This window comes from Littorina saxatilis, linkage group LG11 (genome assembly GCF_037325665.1).
Source record: "Littorina saxatilis isolate snail1 linkage group LG11, US_GU_Lsax_2.0, whole genome shotgun sequence".
Lineage (NCBI taxonomy): Eukaryota > Metazoa > Mollusca > Gastropoda > Littorinimorpha > Littorinidae > Littorina > Littorina saxatilis.
Window position 1 is genome coordinate 20,790,020 of NC_090255.1, and position 17,710 is coordinate 20,807,729.

The 17,710-nt window shown below is 45.3% G+C and overlaps 1 protein-coding gene across 2 annotated transcripts in view; it reads right to left on the reverse strand.

Moving 5' to 3' along the window:
• Nucleotides 1-189: 189 nt before the first annotated feature.
• Nucleotides 190-17,710, reverse strand: part of LOC138979982 (serine/threonine-protein kinase 3-like) — a 36,603-nt gene continuing 19,082 nt past the window's right edge. For both annotated transcript variants that reach the window (XM_070352748.1, XM_070352747.1), the window contains exons 6-13: nucleotides 15,905-16,010; nucleotides 15,366-15,427; nucleotides 14,813-14,950; nucleotides 14,300-14,410; nucleotides 4,489-4,561; nucleotides 3,731-3,868; nucleotides 2,607-2,857; nucleotides 190-2,290 (exon numbers count right to left, since the gene is read on the reverse strand). In XM_070352748.1, the coding sequence (XP_070208849.1) occupies nucleotides 2,132-2,290; nucleotides 2,607-2,857; nucleotides 3,731-3,868; nucleotides 4,489-4,561; nucleotides 14,300-14,410; nucleotides 14,813-14,950; nucleotides 15,366-15,427; nucleotides 15,905-16,010 (1,038 nt within the window). In that variant the 3' untranslated portion in view covers nucleotides 190-2,131. The remainder of the gene's footprint in view (nucleotides 2,291-2,606; nucleotides 2,858-3,730; nucleotides 3,869-4,488; nucleotides 4,562-14,299; nucleotides 14,411-14,812; nucleotides 14,951-15,365; nucleotides 15,428-15,904; nucleotides 16,011-17,710) is intronic.

Consider the following 17,710-nt stretch of genomic DNA (forward strand, 5'->3'; position numbering starts at 1 on the left):
AAACCTGGACTCATTTCTTAATACCTGAAGCTTACATGGCAAAGGAGAAATTACCCTCACACTGAAGGTCACCTGTAGTGAAGGTCACCTGGCCATGACAGTACAGGTCAACTGACCTTGAGAGTGAAGGTCAATCTGGTGCAGTAATACTTTGAGCATTATTCACAAGGACGAAGCCAGAATAAAGCACATGATTCATAAATGTTTTATGGACAATTAGCACTATCACTTTGTACTTTTATGATGATTACATTTTTGTGAACAACTTTCAAAGCAAAAAAATAATGCTCATACCAAAAAAAAGTTACACTGCTGGCCGATAAATGTCATTGTCAAAGCAACAGGTTTGACACGAGACGTTACTACGTTTAAATGCCTCCCAGAGCGCGCGTTAATGCCCTCTGGGTGCTCCATACGCAGATCCCATTAATGGCATCAATCCTAAGCAAAATCGCTTCTCCCTTTCATGCTGAGACGGCACGACTTGAGCAGATGAGAGCGAGCCTTGCTTCATTACATCTCATGGGAACTGCGAAGGAGCTCTTGTGCAGGAGAAAAAGAGTTAAATCAAACCCCTTCAACATTCCAACGTCGTGGTGGAATTTTGGCATCACTCATGTTAAACAGCTTCTCAGGAGGACAAAAGTGATTATTTCTATCATGAAATAGTTCTTTCTTTTTCTTTCTTTATTTGGTGTTTAACGTCGTTTTCAACCGTTCAAGGTTATATCGCGACGGGGAAAGGGGGGGATGGGATAGAGCCACTTGTTAATTGTTTCTTGTTCACAAAAGCACTAATCAAAAAATTGCTCCAGGGGCTTGCAACGTAGTACAATATATGACCTTACTGGGAGAATGCAAGTTTCCAGTACAAAGGACTTAACATTTCTTACATACTGCTTGACTAAAATCTTTACAAACATTGACTATATTCTATACAAGAAACACTTAACAAGGGTAAAAGGAGAAACAGAATCCGTTAGTCGCCTCTTACGACATGCTGGGGAGCATCGGGTAAATTCTTCCCCCTAACCCGCGGGGGGTCATGAAATAGTGTTTATATTCATTCCTGGCATGAAAAGAAAGATAACATAATTTTAAATCATGTATTGTCAGTCGTATTCAAGAGAATATTTTCTTGGAGAATGATTTACTTAGTCTAAAGCTCAAAAACATCAAAATCGCCAAGAATTGAGTTACGCCAAAATTCCACGATGACATTGATTTGAAACAAGGGTCTTCTTCCTTCAGTCTACAAAGCACAAGCTGCACAGTGTCACAAAGCAGGCTCTTTGTACGTAACAAAATATGGAAGACAGCTCATCAAAATCTTTGTTGGGACTTTGTTTTTCAAAGATGCCAGATCAAACGGCATCTAGAATTTTTGAAGTCCAGACAAAAACTACTACTTTTTCTCAAACGTAACAAGAATATCACATTCAACAACTTACACCTAATATCACTAAAGCTCTACATTCCTGCAAGTGTCACCAAAAAAACAACAAATGAATTCATCTACAAAACAAGCTATATGAAGGATTTCACATGTCAGCGAAGATGACCAAATTCACGTTTGACTAGCAACAGCCGCTGAAGAATGTCTGATGGGTTACACATGTTCAGTGCAATAGCAAGTGCGTAATAACAAAAACATAATGAGAAGGAAGTCGTTTCACAAACAACGATAATATCAACAAAACTAAGAACAGAAAAAAGTAACGAAACCTGTTTTTTTCTGTCTCTTACCAAAAAAGTTTCAGCAATTTTTCGCTATTCTTTCAGAAATCTGGAAGAGATTGGACTCCTAACCTTCCAAAATCAAGAATACAAAACAAGAATCGTAAGTTTATGAATCGTTTAATAGGCAAAACAAAGTATTTATGATGAATGTGAATGTTTTGTTCTGTCAAACGTATTATAAACTTACCATTTTTGTTTTTATATGGTTTTTTTTCCAATCTCTGCTCTTTAGTTTTAAGTTCCATACCAGACAACTTTTAAACTGCACAAACAAATTCATAAGGGGAAAAGCCACACACAGTAAAAGCTACAGATGGTGTAGCACCGATCACATATAATTGTTTATCATCTCCCCATCCCTTCCCATCGACCCCCTCCCCCCTACCCCCGCCTAAAAGTTCTGCTGTCTTTTCTTTTTAGCGTCGATGGCCTCCTGAATGGGTTGTCGCTTAGCTTGATATCTTGCTCGCAGCTCCTCGATTTCCCGCTCCATCTCAGGGTCAAGGTCAGTCAGTCGCTTCTCCAACTCCTCGTACGCCAGCGTCCGCAACTATGGAAACAAGACGTCGTTTGCTGTTCAAAGGGTTTCTTGCACTCTAAAGTCATTGTAACTAAACAGACTATTTTTCTTGGGACAGATTCAGCCCTCACGGCTCTGAGATGAACGTCCAATAAAACATGTCTAACTATTAACAGAACTGTTTTAACTATGCTGTACAGGAAAGATTCTGTGTCCAGTTCTATCGGTAATAACATCAAAGATAAAGTCCACTGACAGAGAGAAAAAAGTTAAAATACACTGCACATATGCATGTACTGCGCGCAAACACACACACACACACAAACACCCACAACTGGTCACTCACAAATTCAAAGTCTCCATCGATGAACGAGCGCTGGAAGTGGTGGGGCGGGGTGACCTGTTTGGGCGGGGGTTGTTGTTGCTGTTGCTGTTGGACTTGCTGGGGTTGCGGTGGTTGAGGTTGGCCGGTGGGGTTGGCGCCCACGGGCTGAGTTTTGTTTGACATGCGCGCCTTCTCTTCCTGCTCCTTCTTCTCAAAGTGCTCCAGGTAGGCTGGCCGGTACTTCTCCTTGCCCCCCGTCGCTGTGCTGTGACCTACAAAGCCATGATAAGAGGGGAAAAAATGAAGGAAGTTGTAATAAAAAAAACAAGAATTGTAGGTTAGCAGAACAGTTACTTTTTGAGAAAACAAAATGTTACATTTACTAGTACGTCGATACAGTGATAAGTAGACAGACAAACACTTATGATACAAATAATGAACTTATCTCCTTCTTCTTCTTCAGCGTTCCAGAATTGTCTGGTTACGTGTGAGCTCGTTTGCCCATTTGGGTTCCCCACACTATACTCTGAGAGCATAGTCAGCTTCACTCCGCTTTCGTTGAGTAGGCATGCTGGGTATTTTCGTGTTTCCATAAGGCAAAAAAAAAAAAAAGGTCTGTTTACGGTAACATAGGCCAAAAAAATAGGGTCGGTAGGTCGGGATTTCCCCCCCCCCCCCCCCCCCCCAAAAAACCATATTTTTACGTTATTTTGCAAAAAAACCCAAAAGATTTTTTTTTTTCCCCCAAATGCCAAAAAAAAGTCTAGGGTCGCGCGAAAAAAATAGGGTCGGTCGGGTTACCATAAACAGACCTATTTTTTTTTTTGGCCTAACCCACCGAACTCTGACATGGATTACAGGATCATTTCCGTGCGCACTTGGTCTTGTGCTTGCATGTACACACGAAGGGGGTTAAGTCACCAGCAGGTCTGCACATAAGTTGACCTGGGAGATCGGAAAAATCTCAACTCTTAACCCACCAGGCGGCAGCGACCGGGATTCTAACTCACGACCTCCCGATTACGAGGGAACTTATCTCCAAATCGGTGATGAAACTCGATTGCAAAATGCCGGTGAGGTAATCAACCCATTGTTGAAGGAGGTTGTAGTTTGTAAAAATAAAGAACAACTGCACAGATTCTTACGTTTCATGGTACCATCATCCTCTTCCTCCTCCTCTTCTTCCAAGTCTTGGTTGATGACCATGGTTCCCAGTTCTGACTGTAGAGTGCTGGCTGCACTGTTCACCACAAGTGTACCGTCACCCTCCGGTACAAGTGTACCTGTACAACAGACAACATAGCATAAGTGACCAGTGCAAATGTACCCATACAACAGAAGACACTGCACAAGTTAGTCTAGTAACTCTCTCCTGTGTACTTCTAATGCTACGATCTCAGGTCTAGAGTTTTTATTGCATCAAATCTGTGAAAAGTGCCATTGTAATTTGTGAACAGATAAAGATCATACACAAATTAAATTTAATGAAAAGCTATTCTCTGATGAATGCAGCCAAGGAAAGGCTGGCACACAGATCAAATATGCATGTCAATTCTCTTGTGCCTGCACTTTGATTTAACAATATATGTTTGCCATGGCTAACAACAACTATAAAAGACACCTACCTTCCCCGCTTGACCTCATCAAAACACACATGCACGCACAAAAGAGCTTGTATACACACACACACACATACACACACAAAGAGAAAACAACAACAAGAGCTCAAACACTGATGTCACACCACCATAACTTCTTCTTCTTCTTCGTTCATGGGCTTAGACTCCCACGTTCACTCATGTTTTTAGCACGATTGGATTTTTACGTGTATGACCGTTTTTACCCCGCCATTCAGGCAGCATACGCCGATTTTGGGGGAACCACCATAACAAAGTTCTCTTACCTTCTGCTTGTGCTTTCATCGTACCGTCAGGTTCATCTGTCGTTTTCACCATCGTGCCATCCCCCTCTTCATCCTGCACATGCATCACACGGTACATGATCACACTGCTAGATAATCAATCTCTTCTCACTCATTCCTTTTCTTGCCTTTGCAGGCAAAACATTCTTTCTTTCTTTATTTGGTGTTTAACGTCGTTTTCAACCGTTCAAGGTTATATCGCGACAGGGAAAAGGGGGGGGGGGGGGGGGGGGGGGGGGGGATAGAGCCACTTGTTAATTGTTTCTTGTTCACAAAAGCACTAATCAAAAAATTGCTCCAAGGGCTTGCAACGTAGTACAATATATGACCTTACTGGGAGAATGCAAGTTTCCAGTACAAAGGACTTAACATTTCTTACATACTGCTTGACTAAAATCTTTACGAACATTGACTATATTCTATACAAGAAACACTTAACAAGGGTAAAAGGAGAAACAGAATCCGTTAGTCGCCTCTTACGACATGCTGGGGAGCATCGGGTAAATTCTTCCCCCTAACCCGCGGGGGGTAGGCAAAACATTTCCACACAGACTCTCTAATAACATTTTTAGAAAGCTCAAATGCTCACTGTCAAGCACTGTTGCATTTTCTTTCCCCTCCTACCTATTGTTGTGTCCGATACACTCTTATTCCTATCCCAGACCCACTTGTTAATTGTTTCTTGTTCACAAAAGCACTAATCAAAAAATTGCTCCAGGGGCTTGCAACGTAGTACAATATATGACCTTACTGGGAGAATGCAAGTTTCCAGTACAAAGGACTTAACATTTCTTACATACTGCTTGACTAAAATCTTTACGAACATTGACTATATTCTATACAAGAAACACTTAACAAGGGTAAAAGGAGAAACAGAATCCGTTAGTCGCCTCTTACGACATGCTGGGGAGCATCGGGTAAATTCTTCCCCCTAACCCGCGGGCGGTAGGCAAAACATTTCCACACAGACTCTCTAATAACATTTTTAGAAAGCTCAAATGCTCACTGTCAAGCACTGTTGCATTTTCTTTCCCCTCCTACCTATTGTTGTGTCCGGTACTCTTATTCCTATCCCAGACCTGCCAACCCTTGTGAAGCCTCAAGTGTAGCTAGTTAGAATTGTGTGACCGCTACACTGAGTGAGAAGCAGAAATGAGTACCATGACTCACAAAAAAGAGGGAACTGTTGCATGCTTGTGATTATTTGTTAAAGTGTAGCAATCTTTAGTAATCGAAAATTTTTAATTAAATTTTCATTTGATTAATATACTTACCCAATTCTTATGAATGCATTGACTTCAGTCCCACATGCTAGATGTCGAAAAAACCACTCAAATTACCTGCCCTTAGTAGGGTGGTAACCAAGCTAAAAGCGACGCCATAGCCGTTGCTATGGCCTGACCTTGCTCAGTTACCCATAACACCCTGCGCACCACGTGAGTGCCAGCATCCGTAATAATCATTCGAGACTATTAAAACACCCCAAGGAAATAAGACAGCGGGGATGGATGGGAGGGTATTAACTATAAGAATTGGGTAAGTATATTAATTAAATGAAAATTTAATTAAAAATTTTCCATTTAATTACATATTCTTACTCCAATTCTTATGAATGCAGATTCCTCCTAAAGGTGGAGGGAACCTACTTATGTCCTTGTAAGAACCTGCCCTGCAGCAACTAAAGCCAGCAATGAACTGGAGCCGTCTAGCCGCGTGCAGGAGATATCCCGAAGATAGAAACCGATGAACACATCATCTGATCTCCAGTAAGCCGTTTGCAAAGCTTCGCCTAGGCGACCAGAACGCAACACGGCAATAAAGGAAGCACAAAATCTGTACCCGAGCTGTTGGCAAACTTCGCATAGGCGAGAGGAACACCACCAGCCAGAGAAGAACACCAGACTCTGGACTCCCTAACGCCTGAAAGGGAATAGAGGGAGGACTGAACGCCCCCCCCCCCCCCACCCTGTTCAAAACGCACCACTCATAGGACTGTCCTATGAATGTAGCAGAGCCTCTAGAGAGAGACAAATAAAAGATGTCTCTTTCGCCCCATTGTAAAGAAATAAGAACCTGAGCGAAAGCTCGTGGTTCCAAAAGACAGTAAAGACAAAAAGGGATTTAAAAAGTCTAACCAGACAGTTAGAAAATCCGAATCTCCCGGAGCGAGAATCCTCCCGAGAGGAGGGAATCAAACACCAGAGGAGATTGACCAGGTTTCTGAAACCCCAAAACCTGGCCAAAAACCGTGAACAAACGGAACCAAAAGCCCTAAGGCTACATCCTCTGGCAAACCCCAAAAACGCATGCGCCTCACTGCCCTATAGGGCTGAGGCCCAGAGTAAGTAGAACAAAGTCCCACGCGCTAAACAAGGGGGAGCCTCTAAACCTCATAAAACAAGGTCCTTTGATCATGCCCACAAGAGCGCCATGAGCAACTGAAGAGAGGCCTATTTGTTTCAAAACAGCTGAGATAGCCAAGACGCCGGAACCTCAAAGAAGAGGCCCAGCTGCCCAAAGCCAAAAACTGAAACAGAAGTGAAACAAGAAGAGCAAACGCTCGATCGAGTCACTTTCGCAGTTCTGAATATTATATGAGGCATCAGATGGACAGGAAGAAATTGCTATTCACAACACAATGAGTCACGTTCACATAAAATTTGAGCCCGGTCACTTTTATAGTTTCCGAGAAAAGCCCAACGTTAAGTTGTGTGTTGCCGAACAGAAAAGGCTAGTTATCTCCCTTGTTTTTCTGATAACGTTCGTAAAAGGCTACAGATGTAAATACTTTGATGTAAAGAATAATCCTACAAAGTTTCAATCACATCCGATGAACTTTGTCAAAGATATAAAATGTCTAATTTTTCCTTTGACGCTGACCTGTGACCTTGAAAAAGGTCAAAGGTCAACGAAACCATCGTTAAAGTGTAGAGGTCATTGGAGGTCACGACTAAACAAAATATGAGCCCGATCGCTTTGATAGTTTCCGAGAAAAGTCCAACGTTAAGGTGGTGTCTACGGACGGCCGGCCGGACAGACTAACACTGACCGATTACATAGAGTCACTTTTTTTCAAGTGACTCAATAAAACCACCTGGCTTGAGAGAGGGGCGCTAAGGAGATGCACCCCCGCTCTATATCCCCAATTGGCCAAGGAGGCCAAAAAAGGAGCATACACAGATAAAGTGGAGGAAATAAATGCTTCATGCCCAAAGACCAGAGTCAGAACCCATGATCTAAAACACAAACAGCCCGCCTCCAGACCCGTAAGCAGATGGGCCAACCCCCGTGCAAGCCCTGAGAGGACCTGTTGAGTGAGTCGGCCAGATCGCAGAGCTGGCCAGGGAGATATTCCCCTGAGAAAATGATTTAGTGTGAAACCCCAATCAGAATCCCTTAAACTCTGTCTGACAGGGAGTGAGAACTTGCTCCTCCCAGCTAGTCAACATAAGAAGCAACAGAAGAATTGCCCGAATGCAACAGGACATGCCTGTAAATAGTCCAAAAGAAAGGCTAGTAGACTAAGAGCTACTGCTCCTAACCCCAGGCAAAAGAGAAGCCCAAGGAGTTGCGTCTACGTCACAGCCTCAAGACTGCGATTGCCAGTGCAGGCCCCATCCAGACGAAAACGCATCCATAAAGCGGTCTAAGTCCGGGGGGAAACAAAGCTAGGGAAAAAAAACCCTGAGCGATCCAAAAGGATTCCAGCCACCTTCCCGCGTGGGGGAACCCACTCTGGAGGAGGACCCTCATGTCCCAGACCTGTGAGGCCGAACCCCCCCAAAAACTTGAGGAAAGACTAGAGGGCCAGCATAGCTATCGATACCGTCTGACCGAAGACCGGGTCTAAAGACCCCGCAGAGGCCTGCTCTCGTGCCAGTCTGGCAGTTAAAAGAGCTTAAAGCCTCCCTATTCTCTCTTGTGTGAAGAACAAACCCTCCAAGAGACAAAGTCGAACAGCATGCCCAGGTAAAAACCTGGGATAAAGACAGCTCGGAATTTTGCCTGGTTACTGAGAGCACCAGGCAAAAAGCCTGGTTCAACACCAAAAGAAAGTGCAGCTGACAAGCTGATTGACCTTGAAAAAGCTCAACCAGCCCCCGAGATCGTCCAGAGACCAACACCCTCCAGAAACCAAGCCCTTTCCTGTGTGCAGAAACGCAGAAGGAAAGCTCATGTGAGAGCACAGAGGAAAATCTCAGCCAAAGCTGAAAGCTCTAGCCCATGCCGACCCACCTCCCGCAGAGAGGGAGGAGACACTGAACCAAAACACCCCTTTGTAACCGGGAGCGCATAAACGCGCTGCCAGAGGTCCAACAAGGAAGGAAAAGATTCCAGCTATTGAGTAGGTTTTAACAACCCCCGAAAAAGCCTGACCCTTGCTTCCCGCAACCAGCGTGAAATCAAACCCCTTGTAAAAGGGGACCACACCAATCAAAACAAGAAGAGCAAACGCTCGATCGAGTCACTTTCGCAGTTCTGAATATTATATGAGGCATCAGATGGACAGGAAGAAATTGCTATTCACAACACAATACAGATGTAAATAATTTGATGTAAAGAATAATCCTATAAAGTTTGAATCAAATCCGATGAATAGTTTCAGAGATATGATATTTCAATTTTTTTCCTTCAAGACATACCTGTGACCTTGAAAAAGGTCAAAGGTCACCAAAGCAGACGTCAAAGTGTAGAGGTCACTGGGAGTCACGTTCACATAAAATTTGAGCCCGGTCACTTTTATAGTTTCCGAGAAAAGCCCAACGTTAAGTTGTGTGTTGCCGAACAGAAAAGGCTAGTTATCTCCCTTGTTTTTCTGATAACGTTCGTAAAAGGCTACAGATGTAAATACTTTGATGTAAAGAATAATCCTACAAAGTTTCAATCACATCCGATGAACTTTGTCAAAGATATAAAATGTCTAATTTTTCCTTTGACGCTGACCTGTGACCTTGAAAAAGGTCAAAGGTCAACGAAACCATCGTTAAAGTGTAGAGGTCATTGGAGGTCACGACTAAACAAAATATGAGCCGGATCGCTTTGATAGTTTCCGAGAAAAGTCCAACGTTAAGGTGGTGTCTACGGACGGCCGGCCGGACGGCCGGCCGGACGGCCGGCCGGACAGACTAACACTGACCGATTACATAGAGTCACTTTTTCTCAAGTGACTCAAAAACAGTGTGGGCCTAAAACGTCACCGAGAAACTCCTCCGCTCGGTGACGACCCCAGCCCAAGCTGCCAGCAGCCTGGCTAAAGCCTTATCCAAGGCATCCTCCCTAACCCAAAAGAGCGTTCAGGGAGGATAAGATTGCCTATAAGAAAGCACAGAAGAGAGTCTCAGCCAAAGCCGAAAACTCCAAACCATGCCATCCTAGCTCCTCCAGAGAGGAGAGGGAGGAGTAACATCATGAAAACCCCATGTTCCCTGTGGTCTGTAAGCGAAGCCAGGAAACTAGCCCCTGGCAATAAAAAAGTCCGGATCAGACCCTGAGCCTGAAAATTCCCTGCTATCTTCTTCCGCACTAAAAGTGAGGACGAAGCAGCCTGAAACCCCGAAGCCAGCAGTTCCCTGCGTATGAAGCAGCGGGAAAGGTGTAGGCTGAAGACCACTAACCTAAGGTGCGGATCAAGCCAAACAGTGTGGCATGTGGTAGGCAATCCCCAGAGACTCAGCAAATGAAACAATTGCGAGAAAGCCTGTGAAAACCCAAAACCATCCCGGAAGAGGAAGGAAGAGAGACACCCCCAACCTATCCGGGACAAAGTAAACTGCAACAGCAGCCGCTCTATGTATGGGAAGCCTACAACCAGTAGGCAGCCCTATACACTCCTCCCTCCTCAAACAAGGAGTCCGAAACCTAACCACCAGTTGTGTAAAACACAAAAGGAGGGGAGACAGGGGAGGTCGCGCACTAAAAACTCCTGCCGATAACACCGCCAAGAGTGTGGATGAAAAGCGTGATCAGTCTCTGACTGCCAACCCAAACCGCCCACCTGAACAAGAGGTGGGGGGAAGAGGGGTTGGTAACTGGCACAGATCCCTGCCGAGAAGGAGAGAGAGTGGGGAAACAAGACAAAGCCGGGCCCGGCGCGTCTTACCCGGCCGTAAACGGCCGATCCTCACTCGTCCACCTGCCGAAGTCAAGTAGCCCTATCACTCACCCACCCCTAGGAGGGGGGGGGGGGGGGGGGGGGTGGCCTATGCTGGCTAAGGACAATGACCACTGGCCAGGCGATACTATAGCCGAGTCCCCGCAGACCATTGTGAATACAAAGAATGGGAGACTGGAGAGAAAGAGTATGTTCTGTCTCCGCCTGCCACAGGTAGACAGCCGGCACAGCCTGTGCAGAGAACAAAACGGAGCAAAGCTCATTGTTCCCTGACCACTGTGCGAGACACCCTGCCGAGAACAAAAGAGAGTCAAGCTCATTGCTTCGCGACCGCTACCCGCGACAAGCGCGGGCAGCAAACACAGCCACCTGTCCCAAATGGAGCAGAGAAGGAGTATGTAACGTAGCCTGGAAAGCCGTACATAGCACCCCCGCTGTGTAGAAAGGCCTGAGCCACGCCATGCCCCAGATGGGGAGGGGGGTGGCTCGTCACAGCAGTAAGAGCGACGGAGAGAGACGAACCGAAAAACGGCCGACCCCCCTCCGTCCACCTGCCGTAGTCCTATAGCCCACCGCCCACCCTCCTCGATAGGGGAGGAGAACGATTGTCGGGCCAGGACAATAGAGGCACAGACTGTGAAGACAGTCCAACAGCGCCCACCCCGTCCAACCCAGAGGGAGGGAAAGGGTGGAACGCTGCTCCAGCCCCCACCCGATCCTGCCCGGTGGGCGGGAAAGAGTGAGCCACTGACCCCCCCCCCCCCCCCCCCCCTGTCCCAAATGGAGCAGAGAAGGAGTATGTAACGTAGCCTGGAAAGCCGTACATACCCCCCCCCCACCCTAACGCGCCCGGGGGGCGGGAAAGAGTGAGAAGCTGACACAGCCCCCTGCCCCCAATGGGACAGGGATGGACCAAGGCCAGGCCGTGACTTACCGTGCCCCCCCACTCCCTCTTCCTCACGGTAAGGGGGCTGCATGACCGACCCAGCAGTGCGGTTTTAAAGCAAGCCGAGCGGCCAAAGCAGGCGGGGAGCTGGCCCCCTCTCCTAAAGGAGAGAGTGCTCGCGAACAACCCAGTCTACCAGTGGCAGAAAGGACTGAACCGAACTGGCCATTTGCACCAGACGACGGTGCGACGCAGGAGCGCCCCCCCTATCCCCCCCCATTGGCGGGGGGCTGCGTAATACACTGTGAAGTACCGGAGGTAATCAGAGTGGTTAAACGCAGGCAGGGAGCAGGCCCCCCCTCCTAAAAGGAGGGGGTGCTCGAGAACAGCCCAGAGCCACCAGAGGCAAAAAACGGGCTGAACCGAACAGGCCATTTGCACTAGACCACAGTGCGAAGCTGACGAACGAGAGGGCGGGAACCGCCGATCGCGCCTGAAACAGCTGAGAATAAAGACACAAAACATCGTTAAGTCCCCCCCAAAAGGAGGACATTGACTGATTCCTCTTACGCAGAGAAAGGGGAAAGAATAGCCACACGGCCACCCCCCCCATCAGTCGCACCGACGACGATCCAACAAAAAGTCTATAAGGAGCCTAAAGGCTGATTAACCCCAACAGGGGAAGCGAGCTGTGAAAGAACTGAACCCGCCCTCGGAGGGATAGGAACATTAAAAGAAGTGCTGTTTGACGGATCTACGACCCGCATAATAGGCAAATCAAAGTTCTTTGGCTACTCTTAGGTATAGTTTTCTTAAACGGGCTAAGAGCCTTGTCACCTTCCAGTCTCGCGCCAAGTTTAGCTTTGTTGTCGGCCATTTTAAGACCGGCGAAAAACAGTCACCCAGAACGAAAAACTTCTGCGTGCGTGTTCAACACAAAGCTATCAACATTTATACCAAACATAAACAGGAAAGATCTCACCAAAAGGTAGACGGACAGGTAGACCCACAGGAAACCAGCTAGTCTCACGGACGAGCAGGCATGCGAAGGCCAAAAGTGAGTGACAAAATTCCGACACGTCCACCGTGTGTTGTCGAAAGTCGAGAATGATTATTACGGATGCTGGCGCTCGCGTGGTGCGCAGGGTGTTATGGGTAACTGAGCAAGGTCAGGCCATAGCAACGGCTATGGCGTCGCTTTTAGCTTGGTTACCCCCCTACTAAGGGCAGGTAATTTGAGTGGTTTTTTTCGACATCTAGCATGTGGGACTGAAGTCAATGCATTCATAAGAATTGGAGTAAGAATATGTAATTTAATTGCTCTTATAACGTAGCAAACTACGCTGAAAGCATAGCAGTTGGAAGCTCTGCTGTCCTACAAATGTGCAACTTTCTTCTCTGCCCGTACCCTCTAAGCTGCTCCTTCAGACCCCTTCCCCACATATGCAAACATAAATGGATTTTCTACCTTCCCTTACCCACCTCAGCCAATGTTTTATACCAGCCTTCCGAACACACGTTATCCATACAGTGGAACCCCCTTTTAACTCTTATTATCCTAGACCGCACCATACCACACGTCGCCCGTAATCCTAGACCGCACCATACCGCACGTAGCCCATAATCCTAGACCGCACCATACCACACGTCACCCGTAATCCTAGACCGCACCATACCGCACGTCGCCCGTAATCCTAGACCGCACCATACCGCACGTCGCCCGTAATCCTAGACCGCACCATACCGCACGTAATCCTAGACCGCACCATACCGCACGTCGCCCGTAATCCTAGACCTCACCATACCGCACGTCGCCCGTAATCCTAGACTGCACCATACCGCACGTCGCCCGTAATCCTAGACCGCACCATACCGCACATCACCCGTAATTCTAGACTGCACCATACCGCACGTCACCCGTAATCCAAGACCTCACCATACCGCACGTCGCCCGTAATCCAAGACCACACTATACCGCACGTCTCATGGTCACATCAGTTCAAGGGAGAGAATCACTAAATTGAGCTCTCCTGCGGCGAGAGACCGGTTGAGTCACAATCGCCATGTGCTAGTGGCAGGCTTGGAATTTTGTGGGGAGTTTTTGGATCCCATTTCTATTTTTCTGAAGCGATTTTCTTCGGATTTTTTTTAACCTTGTGCTGAATTCAAACTGGAGACCAGTGACAGCGATGCGCCATTTCACGGGTTTGAGCCCGGAAATCTCCGCGAAAACATACAAGATCACATCGGTGATGCCGATAGTGGGCAGAGCGATATTTCGATATCAGAAGTGTCCAGTGTTAACACCAGTGACTTGAGTGATTTTCAAGCTTCGAGTTCAGAGGAATCGTCCGACGACGACGCGGTCATCGATTCTGACGCACCATGGGTTTATTTTTAGGGCAGGTAAACATCAAACAAAAATCACAAACCTTACAATTCTAAAAACTACATTCATTTCTCAATATGCAAAAAAAAACCCATGAAGTTAATCCATCCACAAACATAGAAGTTATGATTTTTTTTATAAACAGACCCTGATTTGGTCCATTTTTTCCAAATCCTTATGGGATTTGGCCTCAGGACCTACTAAAACCCTTGCAGGACGTTAAGAGTTAAGACCTCCAAAAATCAGGTCTTAAAAAGAAGGGGTCTGAAAAGCAGGCTATATTTACAGAGGTTCTGAATAGAAAGTCTGAGAAAACAAGGTCTTAAAAGGGAGGGAGTCTTAAAATGGGGGGGGGTTGTTACCAAAAGGGGGATTCTACTGTATAATGACTTTTTATTTTACTTACGGACTCATCCCCATTGAGGAAGGCCTGGTTCTGGAGCTCTTGGAGCTCTTTGGCTTCACGAATCATCTCCTGCAAGATCTCACATGCCTCTGCTTTCTTGATGAAGTCGTGCTGAAAAAAGACATAGAATGTAGAATCAAAATTGTTGTCCTTGGAAGAGCAACTTCAAGACAAGTTCTAGACTGATTTCTTTTGTCTGAGCACAAGTAAGTATGAATTATTTACTCTATGCATGTGTGTGTGTGTGTGTGTGTGTGTGTGTGTGTGTGTGTGTGTGTGTGTGTGTGTGTGTGCGTGTGTTTGAGTGTGTGTGTTTGAGTGTGTGTGTTTGAGTGTGTGTGTTTGAGTGAGTGAGTGAGTGAGTGAGTGCATGCGTGCGTGCTTGTGTTCGGATGAAATTACGTTTCTATATTACTGCGTAATTCACAGAGAGAAAAAAATAACAAAAATACTCAAAAAGCACAAGACAAATACTTGAAATGCTTGTTGACACAAATGTAAAAACAAACCTACCTCCAGCAGCTCAACAGCTGTGGCGCGGTTCTCAGGGTTTTTGATGAGACACTTGGAGACAAAGTCAATGAACTCTGTCGACCACTTATCTGGCTGTCGAAAGGACGGGGGCGGCTTGGTCGGGATCATGAAAATGGCCTGCGAAAAAATATTGCAAAATAATCAACCATGCTAGTTGTTACTCTTACTTTTGTAAGAGCGTGAAATTGTCACTGCAATTGCATAATCTAAGACCTGAGCTTACAAGCAACAATAACCCACTCTGTGTTACAGACAAACACCCGTCACTCTCTCCGCCCAAATCTTTTACCTTGTAACATAAGTCTCGGTGAGTCGAGAGTCGCAGCCTACTCTTAAGAAATGCTACTCGGTATATACAAAATTAATTTTTCACAAAAAATGAACAGTCTGGTCAACTTTAAACTTAGTCTTCAAACATGCTTAGTTTCATTGTTTTTTTGACTTTGAACATCATAATATTATTATGGAAGTGTGTGTGCTGCCACGTTTGATGGGAAAAGCAAACAATGTGGTTGTAGAGCTATCAACTGACCCTCATGGGGTGGATGTCACCATAAGGAGGCTTGCCTTCTGCCATCTCTAAGGCAGTGATCCCTGCAACAAACACAAGATAATCAAAATCAAATAAATCAAAACAAAAAGTGAACAAATCACTATGTGGATGTTTTTTTCTCTCCCCCACCTAGCTGCATAAACTTAAAAAAATAAACCAAGAGCAAATTACAGGATGTCGCAAAGTACAGGTAAAGTTGAATCTCATGTGCAACCCCCATCCGTTTCAAACAAATTCATTCATGCCTTCCATTACTAAAATAGCATCATTCAAGTAAAAAAAAGTCATGTGTAAAAGAAAATTAAACTTGTAAAATGCTGATGAAGATAACGGCGACACGGCAGATAAATCGTGATCCTGTTTTTCAGATTATTCAACTGATTTGAACTTTACCTGTGCAATGAAATTTTAACATTTACCTGTCCACTAAAAGTTACTTTACCTGTCTCCTGAAAGATATGAATGGCAATCTTAACTGTTATAGGGACTTTGAAAAGAACATCCACCCAATGTCATACCTAGACTCCATATATCAGCCACACAGTCATAGCCGATCTCCTGTATCACTTCAGGGGCCATCCAGTACGGCGTGCCTATCACAGTGTTACGCTTTGCCATCGTGTCCTGTTCAAACAAATGAAATTTCATCAGATAAAATGAACACAAGAACGTTTAACTATCAAACAGAGTAAAATCATTATTAAAATCATTGACTCCTTACTTATGACCATCCTGAAGAAGTCAGTGACAGGCTGCCACAAATTTGATTAAGATTACAAGAATTTACTCAAACTGGTTTCTGTTGTTTTCTTTTTGTTTCAAAAGCATTATAAAGTAGTAGAAAGCTACACAGTGAAGACCCACAGGGAACTACTGTATAGTCAGCTAATTCAGCACTGCTTTGAATCTTTCTGTAAGTTTACTGTAGCAAGGGTGCTGAACACTAGTTATCAGACGTGAACACTGAACACAGGAAATATGATAAAAATAAAATTAAAGAATGGCAGCACACGGTTTAATAAATTGCTTAAAAAAACTCATCTCATATATTCAAAGCCTTCACTTTGACTTCAAACCAGAATGGTGAAAGTCACAACAAGGCAACCAGAAAAAAATCCATTCAACCATGATGAAAGAGCAAGAATACCAGTACGACAAATAAAGTACAACTACTCCATGCTAGCAAATTAGTTGGGTCATATCCAAGGATTCCGTGACCGTTGAGAGCAAAGGTCGGTTTCTCGATGGATTTGACTTTTGTGAAGGTTAAATAAAAAATTTAGAATGGGTGTACCTCGCGAAAGTGTGGGCATAACTTTTGAGAGCCCCAAATTCAAAATGGCCACCAACGGCCAGTATGAAAATTAACTTTTTACTGGTTTGGCTTAGAATGCTGCACAAAACATGTTTTCTAGGATAGTTTGGCATGGGGAATTCATATTTGGTATTAATTATATGATTTTACCTGTTTTTGATGTCTAAAACCAAGATGGCCGCCAATTTTCATGTCCAAACGGTCACTTTTGCAAAGTCTTGAAAGGTCCTTCCTAGTAGGCTGTAATGTCCGTTTCTCAGTTGATTTGGCTTCCTTGAAGGTTAAATAATGTTTTTATCCTGGATGTCTTTTGCAAAAATGTAGACACGAAGGTACAAAAGCCCCAAATCCAAAATGGCTTCCAACGACCATTATGAAAATGAACATTTTACTATCTAGTTGATGGAGCATACACCGATTAGGTCTGTGTCTAGTGGGGTCTCTCTACACATCTTCTGTATCTGTTGAATCTCCAGGCTCGCTCCTCTCATCATCACTTCCACTTTCATCCGAATAATCGCGAAGTGTGAGCTGTTGGGGCAATGGGGGTTGGGTGTAGCGTACTGGTCGGCACTTCCCATCCACAAGTTCCCAGCCGTGCCCAATTGGGGATGGATGGTCAAACAGGTTGTAATGAAGTTGGCAATATGTGATATAATTTGTCCTCTCCACATGGAGATTCAAGGAGTCGTCATCGGGTGGGAGGCGGAATGTACTTTTTCTCTTCATCTTGTGCCACTTGGAAGCTCTGGCCTGCCCGCAGGTAGCATCTGCACTTTCACCATAGATGCTGGAGAGAACAAAGGACTTCATGTCAGCTTTTACACTGTTCTCTAAGTCGGGGCTTTCGCTGACTCGTTCCAGGAGTTCCCTTGCCTCAGGATTAGTCATCGCCGTCTCCATCACAGTCTTCTTCCCATGGCCATAGAATCCTGAGGTATGATCACTTCCAGTGATCACATGGAGAGGTATGATGATCTGTGAGACTTCGTTGGACAGCATGTCACTG